General features: G+C 37.2%; 1 protein-coding gene across 2 annotated transcripts in view; it reads left to right on the top strand.

Moving 5' to 3' along the window:
* Positions 1-24,192, top strand: part of AP1G1 (adaptor related protein complex 1 subunit gamma 1) — an 82,802-nt gene that overhangs the window by 19,359 nt on the left and 39,251 nt on the right. For both annotated transcript variants that reach the window (XM_047710568.1, XM_047710566.1), the window contains exons 2-3: positions 6,957-7,160; positions 19,015-19,139. In XM_047710568.1, the coding sequence (XP_047566524.1) occupies positions 6,960-7,160; positions 19,015-19,139 (326 nt within the window). In that variant the 5' untranslated portion in view covers positions 6,957-6,959. The remainder of the gene's footprint in view (positions 1-6,956; positions 7,161-19,014; positions 19,140-24,192) is intronic.

Genomic DNA, 24,192 nt, shown 5'->3' with positions numbered 1-24,192 from the left:
CTGAGCCACCCAGGCGCCCCTTTTTTTAATTTTCTTGATTAAAGACTTTGATCCTGCTGCTTTCTGAATTCAAGATTCTCAAAACTTAATGCCCATTTTTAAAAAATTGGGTTTGACTGCCGTGTTTGGAGAGTTCCTTTTTTTTTTTTTTTTAAGATTTTATTTATTTATTTGACAGAGAGAGATCACAAGTAGACGGAGAGGAAGGCAGAGAGAGAGAGAGAGAGAGAGAGAGAGAGAGAGAGAGAGAAGCAGGCTTCCTGCCGAGCAGAGAGCCCGATGTGGGACTAGATCCCAGGACCCTGAGATCATGACCTGAGCCGAAGGCAGTGGCCCAACCCACTGAGCCACCCTGGCGCCCCTGGAGAGTTCCTTTTTATAGTCTGGTTACTTTTATAGTCTGGTTACAAGTCCTTTGTTGGATTTGCATATCCAGTCTGTAACTGGTCTTTTCATTTTCTTAACAGTGTTTTTCATAGCGCAAAAGTCTAATTTTTTATAAATCCAGTTTTTAATTTTTTTTCTTTTATGGGTGTGACTTTGGTATAATGTCTAACCCCAAGTCATAAAGATTTTCTCTAACAGTTTTTTATGGTTGTATGTTTTGTTTTACATTTAGATCTGTGATCCATTTTGAGTTAATAGTTGTGTAAGGTATGGGATTTAGGTTGAGGTTCAGTTTTTTTTCCATATGAATGTCCGGTTGTGTGTGTTTTGATACCATAGTATCACCTAATTATATATATATATTTTTAAAGATTTTATTTATTTATTTGACAGAGAGAGAGAGATCACAAGTAGGCAGAGAGGCAGGCAGAGAGAGGAAGGGAAGCAGGCTCCCCGCCGAGCAGAGAGCCCGACATGGGGCTCGATCCCAGGAGCCTGGGATCATGACCTGAGCCGAAGGCAGCGGCTTTAACCCACTGAGCCACCCAGGCGCCCCTCACCTAATTATATTTTTAATGGTTGTGGTGATATCCCCTTTCATTACTGATACTGGTAATTTGTGTTACTTCTCTTTTATCATCCAGCCATAGGTTTATCAGGGTTTTTTTGTTTTTTGTTTTTTTAAGATTTTATTTATTTATTTGACAGACAGAGATCACAAGTAGGCAAGGGGGGGTGGGGAAGCAAGCTCCCTGCTGAGCAGAGAGCCTGATGCGGGGCTCAATCCCAGGACCCTGAGATTATGACCTGAGTCGAAGGCATAGGCCTAACCCACTGAGCCACCCAGGCGCCCCATATAGGTTTATCAGTTTTATTAGTCTTCTCAAAGAACTGGCTTTTTTGGTGCTGTTGACTTGACCTAAATTTCTGTTTTTAATTTCATTGATTTCTATTTTTTATTATTTGCTTTTTTCCTACTTCTCTTAGATTTATTTTTCTTTTCCTAGTTTCTTAAGTAGACCCTTAGATTGCTTGAGATGTTTCTTCTGCTCTGACAGAGACGAATTTAATCCTGTTCATTTTCCATTAAGCACTGTCTAGGTGTGTACCACATATTTTAACATGTGTTTATATTTTTGTTCAGTTCCATGTATTTACTAATGTCCCTTGCTATTTCCTCCTTCACCAACGGATTATTTGGGAATGTATTAGTTTCCAAGTCCATGGAGGATTTTCCAGTTAGCTTTCTGTTATTGATTTCTAGTTTAATTCTGTTAGTGGTCAGAGACTGTACTTTGTTTTATATGATTCCCATTCATTTAATTAACTTTTTTTTTTAATGACCCAGGACATGTTCTATTTTGGTGAGTGTTCTGTGTGCACTTGAGAAAAATGTATATTCTGCCCTTGTTGGTTGAGGTGTTCCATTACTGTTGGTTAGAGCCAGTCAGTTGATGATGGCATTCAGGTCTTTTGTATCTTTGGTGATATTCTGTAATTTTATCATTTACTTAGGGGCCATATTGAAGTCTCTGTTATTGGGGTATAAGCCAAAACGAAATTTCTCCCATCCTTCTTTTCCTGCTTCCTGGACCGAAAAGAGAGGGTTTTTCTTAGAGCTCCTTCTCCGTACTTAGTGAACACTTCTGGGTTTGGGGTTGCCATTGGATCTAGGCTGGGCAGTACTGGAGGAAAAATGACAACTTCTTGGCATTTCGAAAGAACTTCAAATTCTGCTCTCTTTCTCAAATCTGCTGTCATTACTTTTCAGAGTCCTTGGGTATGGTATGCATTGTATCCAGGATTTATAGTTATGGTCAGAGGGAGAGACAGGGTTCTCCATGAAGTGTGTTTACTTCATCCTCCCTGGAACTAGAACTTTTTGTTTAGTTTTGAACTTAGACTATATTTTGAAATACACTAAATTCTTTATTCTGTAAATTAACTTCATTCATGCCTAAGAGAATTTCTTGTGATTAAAAAAAAAGAAATAAGTAGAAGTAAGTTGTCACAGCCAAGGAAAAAAAAATACTGCTTTTCTCTAGAGATAGCCTGGTGCCGGAGAAAGAGTGCTGATTGGGGGAATCACAAGATGTGAGTCAGGCTAGTAATTAATTCTTTGACCTTGTGCAAGGTAGTTAACAGCTGGATCCTCAATTTCCTCCATAAAAAGCTAGTGCCATAAACTGTCTGTCTGTGATCCTCTGGCTGAGCTGAGAAATTGCTCCAGGTAACTTTTCTCTCAGCAGGCTTAAACTCTTGTGATTTTTTTACCCTGCTGTTGGCCTAAGTGTTTTGGAAATAGATTTAGGCTTTCTCTAATAGTCTTGTTTGCTTTATAGAATCATTCAAGCCTTCATAGAGAAAAGTTATTTTCCAGCAGTGTATTACTAATTGACCTTGATTTTTTTTTTTAAGTTCCCGTAATCTTGTTTTGTTCACACACCAAATTTGGGTTAATAATATATAAGATTCGGGACGCCTGGGTGGCTCAGTTGGTTAAGCAGCTGCCTTCGGCTCAGGTCATGATCCCGGCGTCCTGGGATCGAGTCCCACATCAGGCTCCTTGCTTGGCGGGGAGCCTGCTTCTCCCTCTGCCTCTGCCTGCCATTCTGTCTGCCTGTGCTTGCTCTCTCTCCCTCTCTCTCTGACCAAAAAAAAAAAACAAAAACAAAAACAAAAACAAAAACAAAAAAACTAAAAAAAAAAAATAATATATAAGATTCTTTTTTTTTTTTAAATCTTTTTTAATGTAATCTTACACCCATTGTGGGGCTCAAACTCACAACCCTGAGATCGAGAGTTGCATGATCCTCCCACCAAGCCAGCCAGGCTCCCCAAATAAGATTTTTTTTTCAAAGATGTATTTATTTATTTGAGAGAGAGAGAGAGAGAGAGAGCATGCCTGTGCATGAGCAGGGGAAGGGGCAGAGGGAGAAGAATACCCAAGCAGACTCATGCTAAGCACAGAGTCTTGACCCAGGGCTGGATTGTGATCAGGAGCCATGAGGTCAGGACCTGAGCCGAAACCAAGTTGGATGTTTAACTGAATGAGCTATTTATGAAAAATTTTAGGACTTAAATGCTTTGTTTATTGAACCTTTTTGACTTTTAAAAAGCTTTTGATTGTGAAAATTTCTAACATACATAAAAATAGAGAATAATAGAATGTAATTTCATGTAGTCATCATATGCCCTCAGAAGTAATCAGTGTTTTGCCCAATTTGTTTCATTTTTTTCCCTCCTCAGTACTTTTTCCCCTGGAGTATTTTGAAACAAATCATAGCAATCACATAATTTTATCTCTAAAGATAATGTTCATTTTTGAAGTACTGAGAAGAACTCTAGCCTTGGAGTTCTAATTCTTGGAGTTCATGTGCTAGTTCTGTCCCTTACCACTTTGTAATCTGAAGTTGCATAATTGCTCTGAGGTGAAGTTTCTTCATGGGCAAAGCAGGAATAATGATCTCTGCCCTTATTTCAAATGGATTAGAACAAATGAAATGATGAAGATAGTGAATGTACGAACCTTGAAACACTAGGCCCACGGTATTTCTATTAAAAAGTAACAAAATATTGTATAGGTAGCCTTATACAGATTAGTACGTGTGATTTTAAGAGGGCCATAGGGAGGAACATACCAGTACCTAGAGAACTTTTCAAAAAAATTGCCAATATACTATCCCTGCCTTGAGAAGTGATGCTATAGTGAACTAATGGGACTGGGATATCTTCCTGGTCTGTGCGATTAGAACAACTTTGAGACTTACTGGTTTAATGATTCCACAGCTTGTATGTACTGAAGATGATGGTAATGATATTTTAATCTAATTTTTTTTAAAGATTTTTTTTTTTAATTTTTATGTATTTATTTGACAGATCACAAGTATGCAGGGAGGCAGGCAGAGAGAGAGGAGGAAGCAGGCTCTCCGCGGAGCAGAGAGCCCAATGCGGGGCTCGATCCTAGGACCCTGGGATCATGACCTGAGCCGAAGGCAGAGGCTTCAACCCACTGAGCCACCCAGGCGCCCCTTAATCTAATTTTTTAATCATTTTCCTTAACACTGTTGAGGTATAAATACATACAACAAAATGCACTTGTTTTAAGTGTTCAGTGAATTTTGAGATGTGTATATACCCATCATAAACATTTCTGTCACCTCAAGAGGTTTCCTTGCAACCCAGTCGATTCCCATTTCCCACCCTCAACACGAGACAATCATTGATCTTTTTAGCATCACTATAGATGAGCCTACAGTGTCATAGAAGTGAAATCATACAGTGTGTACTTTCTTGTTCCTGCTGCTTTTGCTTAGCATAATGTTTTTGAGTCTCTTCCATGTTGTGTTGGTTCTGTTTTATTCTAGAAAGTATTCATTTATGTGGGTATACCCTTATTATTCACCAGTTTATGGACATTTGAGTTGTTTCTAGTTTTTAGTAATTATAAATGAAGCTTCTGTGAACATTTGTGTACAAGTCTTGGTGAGAACATATATTTTTCATTGCTTTTTGGTAAATACTGAGTGGATTTGCTGAATCCTATACTAAATATATATTTAATTTTATAAAAAATTGCCAAACTGTTTTCCAAAGTAGTTGAACCATTCCATTTTGCATTCCATGTGAAATTTGAGCTCTGGTGTTATACGTAAATAATGAATCGCCGAATGCTACATCAAAACCTAATGATGCACGACTATATGCTGGCTAACTGAACATAATAAAAAAAAAATGAAGAAAAAAGTTTTACATCACTATCAACACATGGTATGGCTAGTCTTTTAAATTTTAGCCATTTTAATGGTGTAGGGTGATATCTTATAGTTTTAATTTGCATTTCCCTGCTGACTAATGACGTTAAGCATGCTTTCATGTGTTTATGGCCATTCATATATCTTCATTGAGAAGTGTGTATTCAAATCTTTTACTCATTTTTAAATAAGATGTCTTATTGAGTTGTAAAATTACATATTTTGAATACATGTCCTTTGTAAGATCGGAATTTTATTTTTTTCTTTGTGGCTTGCCTTATTTGCATCTTTTGAAAAGCAAAAGTTTTAACTTTTTGTCAAGTCAGGTTTATTATTTCTTTCGTATTTTGTGCTTGTTATATATGACATCGGTGCTTAACCTAAGTTCCCAAAGATTTCCTCCTATGTTTTCTTTTTTTTTTTTTAAAGATTTTATTTATTTATTTGACAGAGATCACAAGTAGGCAGAGAGGCAGGCAGAGAGAGAGAGCCGGGGAGGGGGAAGCAGATTCCCTGCTGAGTAGAGAGATGTAGGGCTGGATCCCAGGACCCTGGGATCTTTACCTAAGTGGAAGGCAGAGGCTTAACCTACTGAGCCACCCAGGCGCCCTCCCCCCATGTTTTCTAATGGAAGATTTTTAGTTTTGGCTTTATTATTTAGGGCTGTGATCTGTTTTGAATTAATTTTTTGTATATTATGTGAGGTTAGGATCCAAGGTTAATTTTTTTCTCTGTACAGATATATAGTTGTGCCAGCACCATTTATTGAAGGAATACCCTTTCTCCTATTGACTAACCTTGGTCTCTTTAGAAAATCAGTTGAGCTTTTATGTAGGTCTATTCCCAAACTTTTTCTTTTGCTCCATTATTCTCTGAATCTGCACTTAAATTCATCTCCGCATTGTCCTAATTATTGTAGCTTTATAATATTTCTTGAAATTAGGTAGTACAATTTCTCCAACTTTGTCTTTTAAAAATTTTTTTTTAAAAAAGATTTTATTTATTTGGCAGAGAGAGACACAGCGAGAGAGGGAACACAAGCAGGGGAGCAGCAGAGGGAGAGGGAGGGAGAAGCAGGGAGCCCAATGTGGGGCTCAACCCTAGCACCCTGGGACCATGAACCAAGCTGAAGGCAGAGGCTTAACGACTGAGTCACCGAGGCACTCCCCGCCTTTTTTTTTCTTTTTTCCTTGTTTTGGCTATTATAGGTTTTATTACTGTTACTATTACAATTTTAAAAATACGAGAATATGACTCTAGTAGTCTTATCCTCTGAGATTGGTTTATTATTTTTTCCTCATCACAATTTCCAGAGAGTACCCAGTGTACTGAGATGACTGTTGTTTCTTGGAAAAAGTGTTTAAATCTAATAATTGGTCTTGTAATCTCTATTTTGTTGAGTTGAACTTTGTGATCATATTCAGTATTCATCTGATAATTTATTGTGTTATACTGAGTTAGCAGTTGAGCAGAAAATATTTGTCTTTAAGGTTGGGCATAGACCTTTTCTTAATTACTTTAAGGATGGAGTAAGGATTTGGATTGAGTTTTTCCTAAGATATTTTGATAATAATGATGGATTTTAGATATTGGTATATTCTGTGCTTATCTTGCTTAATACTTAACACTTTTGTTTGTATTCTTTCCAGATATTTACTGAGTTGAGTTTGTATGTAATAGCTTTGCTGAAGCATTGTATCCTTGGACTTAGCAAATCTTGAATTCTTAAAAATAAGAAATTTTTGTAGGAAGTTGTGTGAATGGTTTTGATAGTAAAAAAGTGAACATTTTTATTTAATGTCTTTCCATATCCAGAGGATGCCAGCCCCCATCAGATTGCGGGAGCTGATCCGGACCATCCGGACAGCCCGAACCCAAGCCGAAGAACGAGAAATGATCCAGAAAGAATGTGCTGCAATCCGATCATCTTTTAGAGAAGAAGACAATACATACCGGTGTCGGAATGTGGCAAAATTACTATATATGCACATGCTGGGCTACCCTGCTCACTTTGGACAGGTAGGCTGGGCTGAGACCACATCTAGCAAGGGTACTCTTGTTTGAATGACAGTAGCTCAGGGAGGGTCGGTCAGTATTTTCCTGTCAGGAAAGACAGGATACTTTTCATAGTCATGTAGTCTGATCATTGTGGAACTGAAGGTAGAATTGAGAAAGTTGCAGACCTGGAAAGGCATGATATTGCTGTCAGTTGTGCTTTCCATTGGGAATCTCTCATTATGTGGATTAGAGTATGTTTTGATGGTGGCAACTAGCTTGCTTTAAGGATTAACCAGTAGGTTGTGATTGGTCGGTCAGAGGGGCTGGACAGTAATGAATATTTAAGAAGTATTTGCTAAATGTTTCCCTAGCTTTATTCTGTATGCACAATGATATAAGGAGGACCACTCAGAATAGATGTTTTTAAGTAAAAGAAATTAAGTGGTTGCCACATAATGGCATTTATGGATTTTGTCGTAATTACCTCATTACTCGATTGCTATAGCCACTGTGCAGGTCTGCCTCCTGATTTTCTCCTACACACAAATGCATATTACTAGATACAGCCAATTTAAGCTCTGAGAACGGTATTCTTGGTGATAAGTGCTTTCTTCCATCCATGTTTATACATGTTAAGGGGGGATTGAGTCACAGAGAAGAGTATAGCGGGTTGTTTTTTAATTCTTATTAATGCTATTAAATTTTATCTCATTGAATTTAGGAATTGTATTACATGCTAAATAGTCTTTTTAAGGAAAAGACTACAAAATTGAAAGAATGTGCAACATTAGGAGAAAAATACCACCCATGTTTCCGTTATTCAAAGATAACTATTGGTTAATGTTTTGATATATTTAATTTACCTGGAAAGGTGGACATGTTTATCTTTTGTTCAGCTCAGTAAGTCCAGTGAAAGGAGATTCCCCACCTCTGAATTAAAACAAAATAGTAATGGGATTGAATCCTATCAGACTGACTTGGGTTAGTTTTATGCTTATCTTAGGGCTGGGAATGAGGTCACTTTCTCTAAAAATACATGATTGAGAGTGGGAGAGCATTAATTTCCCAAAGGAAGATTGAGGTGTTACTATCACAGGAAAGGAGGACCACCAGGTACTAGGCAAACAAAAACTCTCCTCTGAGTAAAACACGTTATATGCTTTTACCACATCAAAAAGTGATCCAGGTGGTTATACATTTAGTGAATGTCATAGTATAAAGCAAAGAGATGTGTGTATTTTTGTTGGTTGATTTTAAGTAGACATATTTAGGTTAGATTTACAGAAATCTATTATGTTGGGCTCTAAAAGATAGTCAGGGGTGGATGTGGGGAGACTTTTTAATCCCTACATTCAGAAATAACCATTGTTATCATCACAGAATTAAAGGAGTTTTTTAAAGACCAACTGTTGAATTTAAAATCATATAATAGATTTAACACTGATGATATTTCATTTTGTGAAAGAATACTCTATTTCTAAGAGTCATTACTATGTAAATAAAATATACTTTCCAACTTTACTAGATGGCATTTTTTTGGGTGTTCTGGAATTTAATTATTTGATAAAACATTTAATTCTTAGGTGGAAAGTGTTAATATTCAAGGAAACTGTACTAAAATTTTGGTACCGAAGAAAAGATTTTTCCGAATAGGGATAGGAAATCATAATTTTAAGTCCCTTACTCTATTTCCTTTACTTGAATAAGTCAGGGCCCTATCCAAGCAGTAATTTGGTATCCTGCGCATCAGAGTTTCCTTTATAATGTACCCATAAAAAGATTCTTATCTAGGTTCTCTCACTTGCATGTATGAATCACAGTATCATTTTCATTTAATTATGTGTAAAAACAGCTACCGTTTATTGCATTTTATTAGACTTGTTAGACTTGTGCTGTTCATTATGATAGTACATGCGTAGCCACCGTTCTCTTGAAATGTGGCTAGTTCAACTGAGGCGAATATTCAAGGAAAATAAATTTTTGATGGGTATTTGATGCAGTTACTGGAAAACTTTTAAATGTTTTCGACAGCTTGGGTATGTGAATCTACTTTATCAATTGTAAATTTTATGAAATCTAAATATAGTTAAAATATTTCTGATGGATATGTAGTATACAAATTGAGATGTGCTGTTAAGTGTAAAATACATACTGTATTTAGAAGCTTTAGTACAAAAGAAAGTTGTAAAATATCTAATAATTTTGTGTTGATTATATGTTGAAATGATATTTTAGATATATTGGGTTAAATAAAATCTATTATTCAAACTAATTTCACCTGTTTCTTTTTACTTTTTACTGCAGTATCTAGCATGATGCTGTTCAATAGAAATAAAAATATGAGCCAGATGTAGAATTTTAAAATTTCTAGTAGCCACATTTGAAAGTCTTTCAAATTTTACAGTAATACCCACAAGATAGTTAATATCCTCATATTGCTGATGAGGCAACTGAGATTCAGAGATTAAGGGACTTGTTTAAATTCACACGGCTAGCAAATATTAGGGAGAGGTTGTAATATATATCCAAATGTTGGTTTCCTTTTGTGTGCCCTTCTAACTGGGTATCAATGAGAACGTCTAGCTCATTGGTTTTTACACAGCAGGGGTTTATGAAGTTGAAGAAAAATCACAGCTTAAAAACAACTGGAAAGTAAATATAAAGAAAATCAGTGAACAGCTAAAAATTATCGCAGTCAGGCCTTTGGGATGGAAGATAGCAGGGAGAGCGAGGAGGTTGCTGTTGAAAAGTCAGTTATGAGTGTTGTTGAAAAGGAAGAAGCTGATAGTGAAATATACAAAATAACTGCAGTCAGAAGAAAACATAGCCATCGTGGGCATTAGAGATAAGGAATGGACCTAACTTTGTAAGCTCTTACAGCATTACAGGTGTGCACAATAATCGTTCATTAGGAATTTATGTCTGGCTTAAACACGACCCAGAAGTAAAGTTGAGTATCTAAAAAAGTGGGTAGATTGCAGGGGTAAAATATAGTGGCTTGGGGGCCAGATTCTTCCACAGATGTGTTTTGTTTTGCACAATATGTTAAATTTTTTAAATTTGCTGCTGACATAAAAATCAAGGAACTTCTCATGGAAATCTGGATTTTTAGTTTCTCTTAGAAAATCAGTAGGATTTGACATCACTGGATCCACATTTTGCCATGGCACTTGTAGGCTGGTGACCTTTTCCAGGCTGGGCTTGCATTGTATATTTCTTTCCCGTCCCAGCCTGGCCTGCTGTACTCAGTTACCCGTCCATAGTAGTCTTCCCTTCCATCAGTACAGTGTAGCAGTTCACTTCCTTATATTCTTTAAAGTTTTTCCAGTGTTCTCTATAAAGTCTTACAAATCTTTGGTGAAATTTGTAGGTTCCTTGGAGCTCTTCTTCCTGTTGCAAATAACACTCTTAAAACTTTAATAATTAAGATTTAGATATACAGAAATATAGTTCGTTTTGCATATTTATCTCCTTAGCAACATTATAGCCTTTGGTTCTGAGAGTCCCTGCAGACTCCATTGCTTCCATATAATCAGTACTGTTGTCTGTAAACATTGGCAATTCCCTGACTTACCATCCTTAGTCATTTTTTTTCTTTTTCTTTACTACACTGTACCTGTAATTGGATGGTGATAGTAGGTGTCTTTGTCTTGAGCACTGTTATGCCCAGATTGTGTCCAAAATAAGCCTGAACTCTTACTGTGCCAGACAGAAAACAAAAACTATAGCGGTCATGGTAAAAGGTTTAGTAGCCACCAGAAGTAGCTTTTTGTTGTGCCCCCAAATAAGAAAATTTGAGCATTAATACGAGTAATTATAATTGAATATATCAAGTAAGTTTATATCAGTGAGTTCATAATTTTTTTTTTATCCTAAGTTTTTATTAGAGAGAGAGTGAGCGCTCACAAGGAGCAGGGAGGGGGCAGAAGAAGAAGGGGGAAAGAGAGAATCTCAAGTAGACGCTGCCCTGAGCAAGGAGCCTGACATGGGGCTCAATCTCACGATGCTGAGATCATGACCTGAGCCAAAATCAAGAGTTGGATGCCTAACCGGTTGTGCCACCAAGGGTCCCAGTGAGTTTATAAGTATTAAACAAATTTTTAAAAACTTCATTGGTCAACTTTGGAGCATATTAGGGTCTCATTTTGAAAATTGGTAAATAAAAGGAAAGAAACATTTATCCTACCTTTTTTCGTTTTAAGATTTTATTTACTTATTTGACAGAGAGTTCACAAGCAGGCAGAGAGGCAGGCAGAGAGAGAGGGGGAAGCAGGCTCCCCGCTGAGCAGAGAACCCTATGCGGGGCTTGATCCCAGGACCCTGAGATCATGACCTGAGCCAAAGGCAGAAGCTTAACCCACTGAGCAACCCAGGTGCCCCTATCCTGCCTTTTCTACCAGTAGTCGTTCCTTCTGAAGGAATTATTGGTAAGTTCCTTCAAGGGTACATATAGCGAAATTGCTCCTTAGAGGAAAAGCCCAACCAATAAATGAAGAAAGAATAAAAGAATTAGAATATTACCATTTTGTAATTCCTGGTGATCATCTTTAATACTAATGTCACAAAAGAGAGACAACCACCAGAAATAATTATATACTTCTTGATGAAAGTTCATACTATCACCTATGAAGTGTATTTGCTAAGTCAAAACAAAATAAAAACTGAAAAACCTGAATCTGATCAAGAATCTTGTCCATTTAACAAGGGACATTCATAAGAGTTCATTGCAGCGTTGTTTCTGATATGAAAACATTGGGAATAATCTTTGTGTCCACAGAAAGAATAGGTAAGTTGTGGTATATTCCCAAGTGGGATAGTATATTAGTAGTGAATATAACTAAATTACAATTTCCTATCTGAATATGAGTAACACTCAAAGATGTTGAATGAAAAGAGCAGGGATGGGGCGCCTGGGTGGCTCAGTGGGTTAAAGCCTCTGCCTTCAGCTCAGGTCATGATCTCAGGGTCCTGGGATTGAGCCCTGAATCGGGCTCTCTGCTCAGCGGGGAGCCTGCTTCCCTCCTCTCTCTCTCTGCCTGCCTTTCTGCCTACTTGTGATCTCTGTCTGTCAAATAAATACAAATCTTAAAAAAAAAAAAAAAAGAAAAAGAAAAGAGCAGGGATATGGTATGACACATAGAGCTTAAGACATTAAAAAATAATTGTATCAACATATGTAGTAAAGGCATGGGGCATGGCAATGATCAACAATTTTGAGTTCTGGTTACTCCTAGGATGGAGAGAAGGGAAATGGGACCAAGGCAGAGTATACAGAGGGCTTCACTTGAATTTGTGATACTAAAAAATGTAAAATAAAGTGAGTAGGTTAAAATTTTAAGATTTGCTAAAGCTGGCTGATGGCTTAATGAGTATTGCATGATTTTTGTGTTTTTGAGTGTAATATCTCATAATTTCATAATTTTTCTCAAGAGGAAAAATGGGATGCAATAGCAATGTTAAGTATTTTGTGTTTGTTTTTCCCCTTTGCCAAAAGAATGAAAAAGACAACCTGGTCTCATATAGATTTTTATGTTGCCAGACTACATAGTGCAAAAGCAGTTACAAGCTTATTCTTCGTGTGTGTGTATGTGTGTGCTGTGTGTATAAACTAGAAAGTTATTTCTGAATATTAAATAGAAATAAAGGTAATTTTTAAAAACCTAACCAATCAGTTGCAGTTCCATTAATAAATAGTTGCATATTTTCATCAAGGTGATTGTTCACATCATAAAGCTTAGATGTTAAATTTAAAAGCAAATGTATATATGCATTTGACCTTGTGGGAAATTGTTCTGAAAGCTAACAAAATAGGTGTAGATTCTTTCAAGGGCAACCAGATTAAATGTTTATAAAGGGCAATATTTGTACTTGCTTTAGAACAATGTAACAAGGCCAAAAACCTTTCTTTTAAAAAATTGCTTTGAAATTCAGGAAAAATTGGAATATTGAGGCAGAAAACAGTCTTTACCTGAAACCTACTCCCATCAGGATATTTTGGGGATGATCTACGTATTTCACCTACATATTTCAAAACTCTTCCAGTTGATTTTGATCAGTCAGGTTTGGAAACCACTTTCTTAAGGCATTATGTTTATTCCAAAGGGAGCCGGTAACTTCACTCTCTAGGCTTGCTAATGGCTGCCTGGAATGTTTCTGCTGAGAAAAATTCTTAGGCCACTTCAAGGGTCAGCTGTAAAGAATTAGTGACTACTGTATTTGCCTTGAAAGTAAAGAGTGGAGGGCAGCGTTAGGGTTGTCTTCATGATGTGACCCAGTTATCTTAGTGAAGAGGAGACTGAAGCCCAGGTTGTTGAAATAACTTGCTTAGGTCTCTTAAGCTAGAACCAGGAGTAGGGCTTTTAGGTCAAATAGTGTCTTTCTGTTCCAGTGTGTTATATAAAGGGATAGGAATCTTTCTCTGATGTTTTCTTACTGTTTCTCACCTTGAATGAGTGCCCTTCCTAACTTGTTTGCATAGTAGCTTGTGCTTAATTGTCACAGTGTGTATATTATATATATATCTCCTACGATGTATATGTATGTATCATACTTGTAATATATATCCAAATGTTGGTTTCCTTTTGTGTGCCCTTCTAACTGGGTATCAATGAGAACGTCTAGCTCATTGGTTTTTACACAGCAGGGGTTTATGAAGTTGAAGAAAAATCACAGCTTAAAAACAACTGGAAAGTAAATATAAAGAAAATCAGTGAACAGCTAAAAATTATCGCAGTCAGACCTTTGGAATGGAAGATAGCAGGGAGAGCGAGGAGGTTGCTGTTGAAAAGCCAGTTATGAGTGTTGTTGAAAAGGGAGAAGCTGATAGTGAAAAATATAAAATAACTGCAGTCAGAAGAAAACATAGCCATCGTGGGCATTAGAGATAAGGAATGGACCTAACTTTGTAAGCTCTTACAGCATTACAGGTGTGCACAACAATCGTTCATTAGGAATTTAAGTTATTTTAAAAAGGCTGATTGTTCCCATTTACTGAGTTGTATTTTCATAAGATTTTTGGTCTTAAATTCTCAAAGTCTTTTCATAAAACTATTTTAAGACTCAAATGCTTTTTTGTTAATTTTTTGAAATTACATGTTACTCAGTTTGGGAGAGGGAGTAATTGCCCTAGGTTTTTCCCCCCTCCTTTTTAATTGTATTGTTATATTAACTTTTGTAACCACAAATTAGATAAAAAGTTCCTTTTATCCTGCAGTTTTAAACTTTTTTCTTTCTAGTCCAATATTATTTAATATCTTTGGAATAGATAATGACAGTTCATTAATGCAAAATTTAAAAGATAGAAAAGAATATATGATGAAAACCTTGCTTTCTGTTCACTTTCAGACACTTAGTTTCCTGTTTTGTTTTGTTTTTAAGATTTTATGTATTTATTTGAGAGAGAAGGAGAGTGTGAGCGAGAGAGCACAAGCAGGGGTAGCTGCAAGGGGAGAGGGAAAAGCAGGCTTCCCGCGCAGCAGGGAGCCGGGTGGATGGATGCAGGGCTGGATTCCAGGACCCCAAGATCATGACCTGAGCAGAAGGCAGAGGCTTAACTGGCTGAGCCTATGAGGCGTCCCTGCTTAGTTTCCTTTTTATAGGCAACGGTCTGTGTCTATCCTTCCAGAGATACTTAATACATCTCCAGGCAATGGAAATGCCTACTCCACTGTAAAATACATGTGTTCAGTGTCTATTTATTAATCTGTTTTGAAGATTAGCCCATGTCCTCATTCTTTTTTCCAGCTTTTTTGACATTCTCATTCTTTTTGCCAGCTTTTTTGACATACTCATGGTAATGTATCTAGCAAAGTAGTCCATGATACTTTTTTTTTTTTAAAGATTTTATTTATTTATTTGACAGAGAGATCACAAGCAGGCAGAGAGGCAGGCAGAGAGAGAGGAGGAAGCAGGCTCCCCGCCAAGCAGAGAGCCCGATGCGGGGCTCGATCCCAGGACTCTGAGATCATGACCCGAGCTGAAGGCAGCGGCTTAACCCACTGAGCCACCCAGGCGCCCCCTTTTTTTTTTTCTTAAGTTTCTATTTATTTGGGGGTGGGGAGAGTGCAGGTGTGAGCACAAACAGGGGGAGGGGCAGATGGAGAGGGACAAACCAGATTCCCTGCAGAACCAGGAGCCCAGTGTGGGACTTGATCCCATGACCTGAGCCAAAGGCACACACTTAACCAACTGAGCCACTCAGGTGCCCCATATTCCATGATAATTATGGATCATAATTTATTTACACTGATGCCTTATTAATGGACACTTATTTCCAGTCTTACTGTTTATTTATTTAATTTTATGTAAGCTCCACACTCATTGTGAAGCTCCAACTCAGGACCCTGAGATGAAGGGTCACATGCTCTTATCAACTAAGCCAGCCAGGTGCCCCTCCAATCTTACTGCTTAAAGCAGTACTACAATGGAATAATCACCATTATTTTACACGTATATGAAATGTAAAGGTAGTGTAAGTTCCTAAAAGTGGAATTATTGAGTCAAAGGATATATGTATTTGTATTTTAGATAGGCCAGGTCTTTCTGGCTACAGCTTGTGTCACTTTATAGCCAATCACTAATGTCCTCGCTCCATAATGACAGTCTAACTTTGCTAATATAAGAGGTTAAAAAACTCTCACTGTGGTTTCCATTTGCATTTCTTTTTCTCTTCCAGTAACTTCACTGAGGCATATTTTGCATATCTTATAATTCACGCTTTTCAAGTGTATGGTACAGTGATTCGTTTTAAGTAAATTTACCTACTTGGGTTTGCATAAATGTTTTATGAGGAGGTTGAACTCCATTTCCTATGTTTGAATTATTTTTGTTTTCTTTGAACTGTCCATATTCTTTGTCCATTTTTATATTGAGTTGTTGGTCTTTTTATTTGTTTTTTTTTAGTTGGTCTTTTTGAAAATCAGTTTGTAGGATCCTGTTATATAGCATTTCGTGTCTATGAAACAGGTTGGAAATATTTCTTCCACATTTGTCATTTGTTTTTTTACTTTGCTCAGGGAGTTTGGAGTAAAATCAAAAGTTATTTTTTATCTCTGTCGTGTGAATATAAAAGCTAGACTGTTTTCTGTGGTCTTAAAGCATATGTTAGATTTGTAGGTTAGCAATGTTTCAGGTGGGATTTTCAAGTAGCTTTAAGTGAGATGGAGTAGAACTCAATTTGAGGTTGTTACCTAAGGGTCAGAAACATTTAATTGATTTTACCATTTTTCTTCTGTAACTCACACTAGAGTTGCCTATTTAGTGGTTGCTGCTCAAAAATGGATGCCTTCCCCTAGTATTTCCCCCAAAACCCCATTGTCCATCCCTCCATCTTTTTTCTTTTTCCATATCTGAAAACTTTGATAATATTCTTTTTTTTTTTTAAAGATTTTATTTATTCATTTTACAGACAGAGATCACAAGTAGGCAGAGAGGCAGGCCGAGAGAGAGAGGAGGAAGCAGGCTCCCTGCTGAGCAGAGAGCCCGACGTGGGGCTCGATCCCAGGACCCTGGGACCATGACCCGAGCCAAAGGCAGAGGCTTTAACCCACTGAGCCACCCAGGCGCCCCAAACTTTGATAATATTCTTAAAGATGAAACACAGTGCTTTCTTAGCACCATTGCTGGCCACTAACACCAAAGTGTAGAGGATGATGAGAATTAATCCTCAGTGGAGGATGTTTTTTCAAACGCCATTTCCAGTCTTTTTTTTTTTTTTTTTTTTTTTAAGATTTTATTTATTTATTTGACAGAGAGATCACAAGCAGGCAGAGAGGCAGGCAGAGAGAGGAGGAAGCAGGCTCCCTGCTGAGCAGAGAGCGCCATGCGGGGCTCGATCCCAGGACTCTGAGACCACGACCTGAGCCTAAGGCAGCGGCTTAACCCACTGAGCCACCCAGGCGCCCCACCAGTCTTTAATCTTGGATTTTCCTCTCAAAATTTGCCATCTTCGTAAAACAAATGTATATTCTTAAAGCAAAGTCACTGTACCAATGGGGAATATTGAAAATAATTAATTTAGTGTTTGTCCCTTTAAGTTGTAGTTTTTTTTCTTCATTTTTAGGTAAGTTTTAAGTAAGTGTCACAAAGAGCAACAAATTGTACTCCCAAGTCATTGATGACTTTTAGTGTGACTATCTTAAAACTTGGCCTAGGGGCGCCTGGGTGGCTCAGTGGGTTAAAGCCTCTGCCTTCAGCTCAGGTCATGATCCCAGAGTCCTGGGATCGAGCCCCACATAGGGCTCTCTGCTCAGCAGGGAGCCTGCTTCCTCCTCTCTCTCTCTGCCTGCCTCCCTGCCTACTTGTGGTCTCTGTCTGTCAAATAAATAAATAAAATCTTAAAAAAAAAAAAAACTTGGCCTAAAAAATACACAGTCATATTAATGCTTAAGAGTAAAGACAGACTTCATTAGTTCATCTTAATAACAAATTTTTGGATAATTTATTTGCATAATGCCTGGTATTTCTTAAAGCCACGATTCAATAAGGATGATTAAAAATTTCAGTCATACCTGAAACTCTTTTAGAACTGTGTTTTTTTTTCACTGCTTAAATATTCATTTTTAGGATTATTAAATGGGAAGATTAAAAATCCTTCTGTTTGAAAAAGAGTAAGATTTTCTGATAATATTTTAGCTCCTATTCTTTCATTCACCTCAGCAGTAATTTTTCTGCTGAGATTGTGAAAATGACTTTATTCATTTTTTTTATTTCAGAAATTGCTTTTTAAAATTTAAATTGAATGCATAGAAGGAAGGGAAGGGTTGTTATGTAATCTGTCAGTTTCAGAGGCATTTCAGTTTCCCTTTTGGATCCTGGTTATTCTTGGAGGCTTTGATTTGTTCATGATCGTATAGTCATTCTGTTAACTTGAGGTGTTTTTAATGCAGATATATCAAGAGAGCAGTTTTTAAGTAGCTTAAAACAGTTTTATTTGCAAATGCTTTTATTTCCCTCAATTTCACTTTGGAACTTACAGGCAAATTCAGATAGGAATAGTCTCATGATTTTAGACTGTTGTATACAGGTCTGCATTTGAACCCCTTTCCTTGGGATACAGTGATTCTAAATGGGAACATAGTTTGCAAAACTCTTAGAGTTTTGGAGTGTCTAACTTAGGTACACGCTTTGAAAACCATCACTATGGAGGGGATATTTGGCCTTTTGCATGTCAAGGGGGAGTGATAAGGTGATTGTGATATTCAAGAAAGGCTGAGTATCAAGACGATCTATTTAACTACAGAGAGTCTTAAGCTCTGAGAATTTTTATAACTTACATAAAGAAAAAGTCATATAAAACATTTTAGGTTTATTCCACTCCTGAAATTTCCTCTAGCCTTTTTTTTTTCCTCTGTATTTTTATTTCTCATATGCTAAACTCTTTCTTCTGCCTTCTCCTTGGTTCAAGCCCTAAATGTAGCACTTCCCACATCATACTAAGGTTAGTTGTTGTCTCTTTTTCAGTTGTATATTCTTGATGTTTAAGATAGTGTTTGGCACTTTAATGTATTTCCAGTTATTGAGTTTTTTGATATTCAAAATAGAAAAGACCATAAATGTACCCATAAGTTAGGTGCTCATTTAGTACAACTGGGGATTAAATTAAGAATTGGGTTTATTAATATTCTATTATAATACTTTATTAATAACTACTTACTTCAATCTGTGGAAGTAAGGTAAACCTTACAGATTATATCATAGGACCTTGCCGAGATGATCTATTCCAGAACTTGGTATCCTATCATCAGGATATCTCAAGATCTTAGACGATTTGATATCTGTTTATTTCAGCTATCCATTGACTCTGGGTTAAAAACATTGCTTTCCTGATTGTGGTAGCAATTCCTTAATTTCTTTTCTTTTTTTAAAAAATTTGCAGTTGGAATGCCTCAAGCTTATCGCCTCTCAAAAGTTCACAGACAAACGCATTGGCTATTTAGGGGCAATGCTGCTGTTAGATGAAAGACAAGATGTCCATCTTCTCATGACAAACTGTATCAAGAAGTAAGTCTTTTCCTTCTTTTAATAACTACTTTGTGCTTTTAAAGTTTTCTTACAATATGACATTGAGAGCGCCTGTTTATTGACTTTATTTACTACCTAGAATATATTTGAATTGCTCTTAGAGTTCGTGTATAAAGAAGATAAACAAAGGATTAAAACTTCTGTAGGGCAATATTTATTATCTTTTAAGATTTTATTTATTTATTTGAGAGAGAGAGTGTGTGAAAGCACATGAAAGCAGCGGGAGGAAAGGAGAGGCAGAGAATCTCAAGCAGATTCTGTACTGAGTGCAGAGCCTGATACGGGGTCCATCCTATAACCCCGCGATCATGACTGGAACCAAAATCCAGAGTTGGTCACTTAACTGACTGAACCACCCAGGTGTAGGGGGTAGTTAAATGAAGGCATTGCATGTACAACATCTTCAGGCATAGGACCACAGTTTAGCAATGAAACAAGAATTTGGACCTACATGGAATAGAAAAAGCATTGGTAAATCAGAGATTTCTTGTATTTCCAGGACCTTAAATACCATGAGTAATGAAATTTTACATTTATTAAAGAATTACCAGTATATGTTCTGAGTAAATACCATTTAAAGGTAAAAGAAGAGGTTTTGCTTGTTAGTGGTTTAATTCCAGATTTTATTTGCATGAAATTTTACTTGGGCTTGTGAATTTTTGTGTGTCTTTTTTCCCCTCTAATGGGTGCTTTACTAGTCCAGTCATGTTTGTTTAACTTATAAACTGAGGAATGCTTGCTATATGGAGGAATTAGAGTAGCTGAGCAAGGGAATTAGCAGTTCTTCCCAGCATCCTTCTTACATCAAATGTTTATTCGAAAGTTGTGGAAGTTCTGGTGGCCTTATTGGTTAAAGGTACTTTTTGGTTTGTTTTAGTTTGGTTTTGGTGTGTCTATTAGTTTAATCTCCTTTGTAGATTTCTTTTTCATTTGTAGTATTTGTTTGACAGAAAGTAGATGCAGGGGATATAGGTAATCACATTTGTGATTGAACTCTTACACTTTTATGTGGTCAATAATGTTCTACTTTAAAATTTCCCAGTGGATAATGGAAAATCCCAAAAGGAGAATTACGATTTGCTTATAAGTATAGAGGGTGTCATGTAAATACATTGAGTCCGTGAACTTAATTTTGGGTCTTGACATAAATACTAATGAAAATACCAAGTTGATTCATGTATTCAACAAATACTTGTTGTATACCTGCTGCATGCCAGGAGCTGTTACAAGTTCTGGGGAGGGAGAGTGAAAACAATTGGCAGAGATCCTCGGTGTTACAGAGGTTACAGTCTTCATGTTCAGCATGACTCTTTTATACCTTTACTCTGGCTAGGCCTCTGAGAGTTTCTTTAATTTTGGTTCTTGCATGCTCTGTTGCCCGTATTACTTAAGCCTTCAGTCACATGCTGATGATTTAGCAGTTCTGCCTAGCAGCAAGTTCATAGTAAAGAGTTAATACCAAACTCAAGTGTAGGTTTATAGCTTGATAAAAAAATTGAAGAATGAGGCACATGGGCAAGGAAGAAATCTTTGCTTTGAATTTTAATGAGACCTAACCAGGCCTCAGGTGAACTTTTTGAGAGAGAACTAATAGTTGGGAATTGATCTGGCCCCTTAGTCAAAGCTCAAGTTAAAGGACTTCGAGTCATTTAGTTTTGTTTTTCAAAAATATTTGTTAATGAATGGGTTGGTTGGTTTTGTGAGGTTTTTTGTTTTTTGTTTGTTTTGCTTTTGGTTTTTATTATGGGGCATCATTGTGTACCAGTGGTTTTTATGTTTAATAATGAGTATTTTCCGGGATGCCTGGTTAAGCGTCTGCCTTCGGCTCGGGTCATGATCCCAGGGTCCTGGAATTGAGTCCCACGTTGGGCTTCTTGCTCAGCCAGGAGCCTGCTTCTCCCTCTGCCTGCCGTTCTCCCTGCTTGTGCTCTCTCTCTACAATACATAAACTCTTTAAAAAAAAAAAAAAAAAATGTTTCCCTCATTGTTCATTGGCCTAGAAAAGTTCTAAGCAATTGAAGATCTTGGAATCTTTAAAAATTGGATATGATATTTTAAGAACTTGCATTATGCAAATGTTATTAATCATTGAAAAATGAATGAAAAGTCAGCTAAATAAATATTCTTGGAAACTGGGAGCCTAAATGGGAAAGTCATAGTTAAGACTTAAATATTATTGGGGTGTGTGGGTGGCTCACTCAGTTAAGTGTCTGCCTTCAGCTCAGGTCATGATCCCAGGGTCCTGGGGTCGAGTCCCAAATCAGGCTCCCTGCTCAGCTTGGGGCCTGCTTCTCCCTCTCCTTTTGCCGCCTGCTTTGCCTGCTGCTCTGCCTGCTTGTGCATGCTCTCTCTATCTCTCTGTCAGATAAATAAATAAAATCTTAAAAAAAAAGAAAAAAAGATTTAAACATTATTTTTACCAGGAAAAAAAAAATACTTTTTTGGGAGAGAGAGGGCAAGCAGGGGGTGGGGTTGGGGGAGGGATAGAGGGAGAGAGAGAGAGAGAGAGAGAGACTCTTATTTATTTATTTATTTTAAAGATTTTATTTGTTTATTTGACAACACAAGCAGGGAGAGTAGCAGGCAGAGGGAGAGGGAGAAGCATACTCCCCACTGAGCAAGGAGCTCAACGTAGGGCTTGATCCCAGGACGCTTGGATCATGATCCGATCTAAAGGGAGCCGCTTAACCCACCGAGCCACCCATGTGCCCTGGAGAGAGAGTCTTAAGCAGTCTCCATGTCCAGCTTGGAGCTTGACTCAGGGCTTTATCTCACAATCCTGAGATCATGACCTGAACCAAAATCAAGAATTGGACACTTAACTGACTGAGCCACTCAGGTGCCCCTTATCGGTCATTTTTATCTTAAATATTCAAATTGCTAAAAAGTAGCAAACATGGCTAATTTATACTTTACTTTCTTTTCCTTTCTTTATTCAGGGAAGGTTAAAACCATTTATTATTTCATTTAAAATTACAAGTAATTGGGCGCCTGGGTGGCTCAGTGGGTTAAGCTGCTGCCTTCGGCTCAGGTCATGATCTCAGGGTCGGGATCGAGTCCCGCATCGGGCTCTCTGCTCAGCAAGAAGCCTGCTTCCCTCTCTCTCTCTCTCTGCCTGCCTCTCTGTCTACTTGTGATCTCTCTCTGTCAAATAAATAAATAAAATCTTAAAAAAATAAAATAAAATAAAATTACAAGTAATGAACCCCTTACATGTTAACATAAATAACGTTCTTAATGAAAAATTATTTTCCAAAATAAAAATAATTCAAATGAGAAAAACAACATTATTTCATTTTTTTTTTTTAATCTTTAAACATCTGGTCTAATGGAAGACAGCCAGATGTCATACTTGCTTCTACATTTAATTTCTTGTGTTGTTTTGATTGAAGTATATGAAGAATATCCAGCCTTTCACAGATAGTTGGATAGTTAGAAAAAGGAAGAGGACTTTAATAGCCTTTCAGATAACTGGATATTCTTCTTTGATACTATCCCAAAACTCCATAAATGGTAGTTCCTTAAGGATTAGTTGCAAGGTGGAATTTGAAACCATATTAGTGAAGTTTGGTACTTTGTTAAATTAAACCCATTGGTCCTCTTGCACTTGGAATCTTTTACTCATGTATGCATTTGTAACACCATGCCTAAGTCACTTGGGAAAAATTGGCTGAGTTGAAGTATTGGTAGACTATGAAGTTCATCATGGCAATACGAATTATCCAAAATTCTAACTCTCACTTCAAAGCTTGGATTTTATCATTGGCCACAAGTATTGTTAGTTGTTGCTCTTGATAGGCCAACTTGGCTCCTTTTCCAGAAGATGTCAGCTACATACCCAAATCTTAATAATTATGCTTGTCTGTCAGTTATTTTTCAAATAAATATTGTATATATTTGAAAAGTTCATAGTTAGGGGTGCCTGGGTGGCTCAGTCGGCTAAGCGTCTGCCTTTGGCTTAGGTCATGATCCCAGGGTTCTGGGATCAAGCCCCACATTGGGTTCCCTGCTCAGTTGGGAGCCTGCTTCTCCTTCTTCCTCTGTCCTCCTGCTCGTGCTCTCTCTTATCTCAAATAAATAAGAACAGAAATCTTAAAAAAAAAAAAAAAGTTCATTGTTTAGCTTGCAAGTGAGCAGGTGCTTTTCTCTGAGATTGCCACTTGGGTGTGCAGAAGTTCTTTATGAATACTTCATATTTCCTCACACGATATTAAACAGTACGCATCTGAGTCAAGATTTAGTAAAGCTGAGCATCTTTATTGCTCTGTCACAGGCAGTCTTAAGTGAAACAGACTCATTCCTTCCCTCCTTCCTTCCCTCCCTCCCTCCTTCCTTCCCTTTCATCCATCCTTCCTTTTTTCCTACCCTCCTTCCTTCATTTGTCTGTGTGTGGCAGTGAATGCAATGACCACTAGTACAGTTTGGTGCCACTACTCTGCCAGTTTAATTTTCTCCACCACTGCTTTTGCATCAAGTGCAAATGTCAGTATAGTTGGCAAATAACAAGTTAGTATCGTGAAAATAGTTTGGCTGTCCTGGACCCGTGAAACAGTCTTGGGACTTTCCAGAGATCCGTAACCACTGAAATCCTTGAGAAACACCAACTAAAGAATATTAAAATGCTCTTAAAGCCAGTAGAAGTGGAGTAACTCATATAGTAATTCAGCTTCTAAATAGTAGAAGTTGATTATAATATATAGATGAATTTACTGGTTCAAGCTTTTTAGTATTTCAGCTTTTTATGAAGGTATACTTCCTGGCTGGTTTGTAAATAATTTTGTACAGTTATCAATGTCTATTAGAGATAGGATTTTGTATATCTGTATCACCAGATACTGGGCCTCACCGTAAATATCTAGTTTAGTTTGTTAAAGGTTGTTTAATTAGCTAATTTTTCTAGTTACTATTTTTTTCTTCTTTTGAATACACAAAAATGTAAAAATTAGGGCGTCTGGGTTGTTAAGTTGTTAAGTGTCTGCCTTCACCTCTGGTTATGATCCCAGGGTCTTGGGATCAAGCCCTGCATCGGGTT

This window comes from Lutra lutra, chromosome 17, assembly GCF_902655055.1.
Source record: "Lutra lutra chromosome 17, mLutLut1.2, whole genome shotgun sequence".
NCBI classification, from domain to species: Eukaryota; Metazoa; Chordata; class Mammalia; order Carnivora; family Mustelidae; genus Lutra; species Lutra lutra.
Note: the sequence above shows the minus strand (reverse complement) of the source record. Positions and strands in the feature narration are given on the sequence as shown.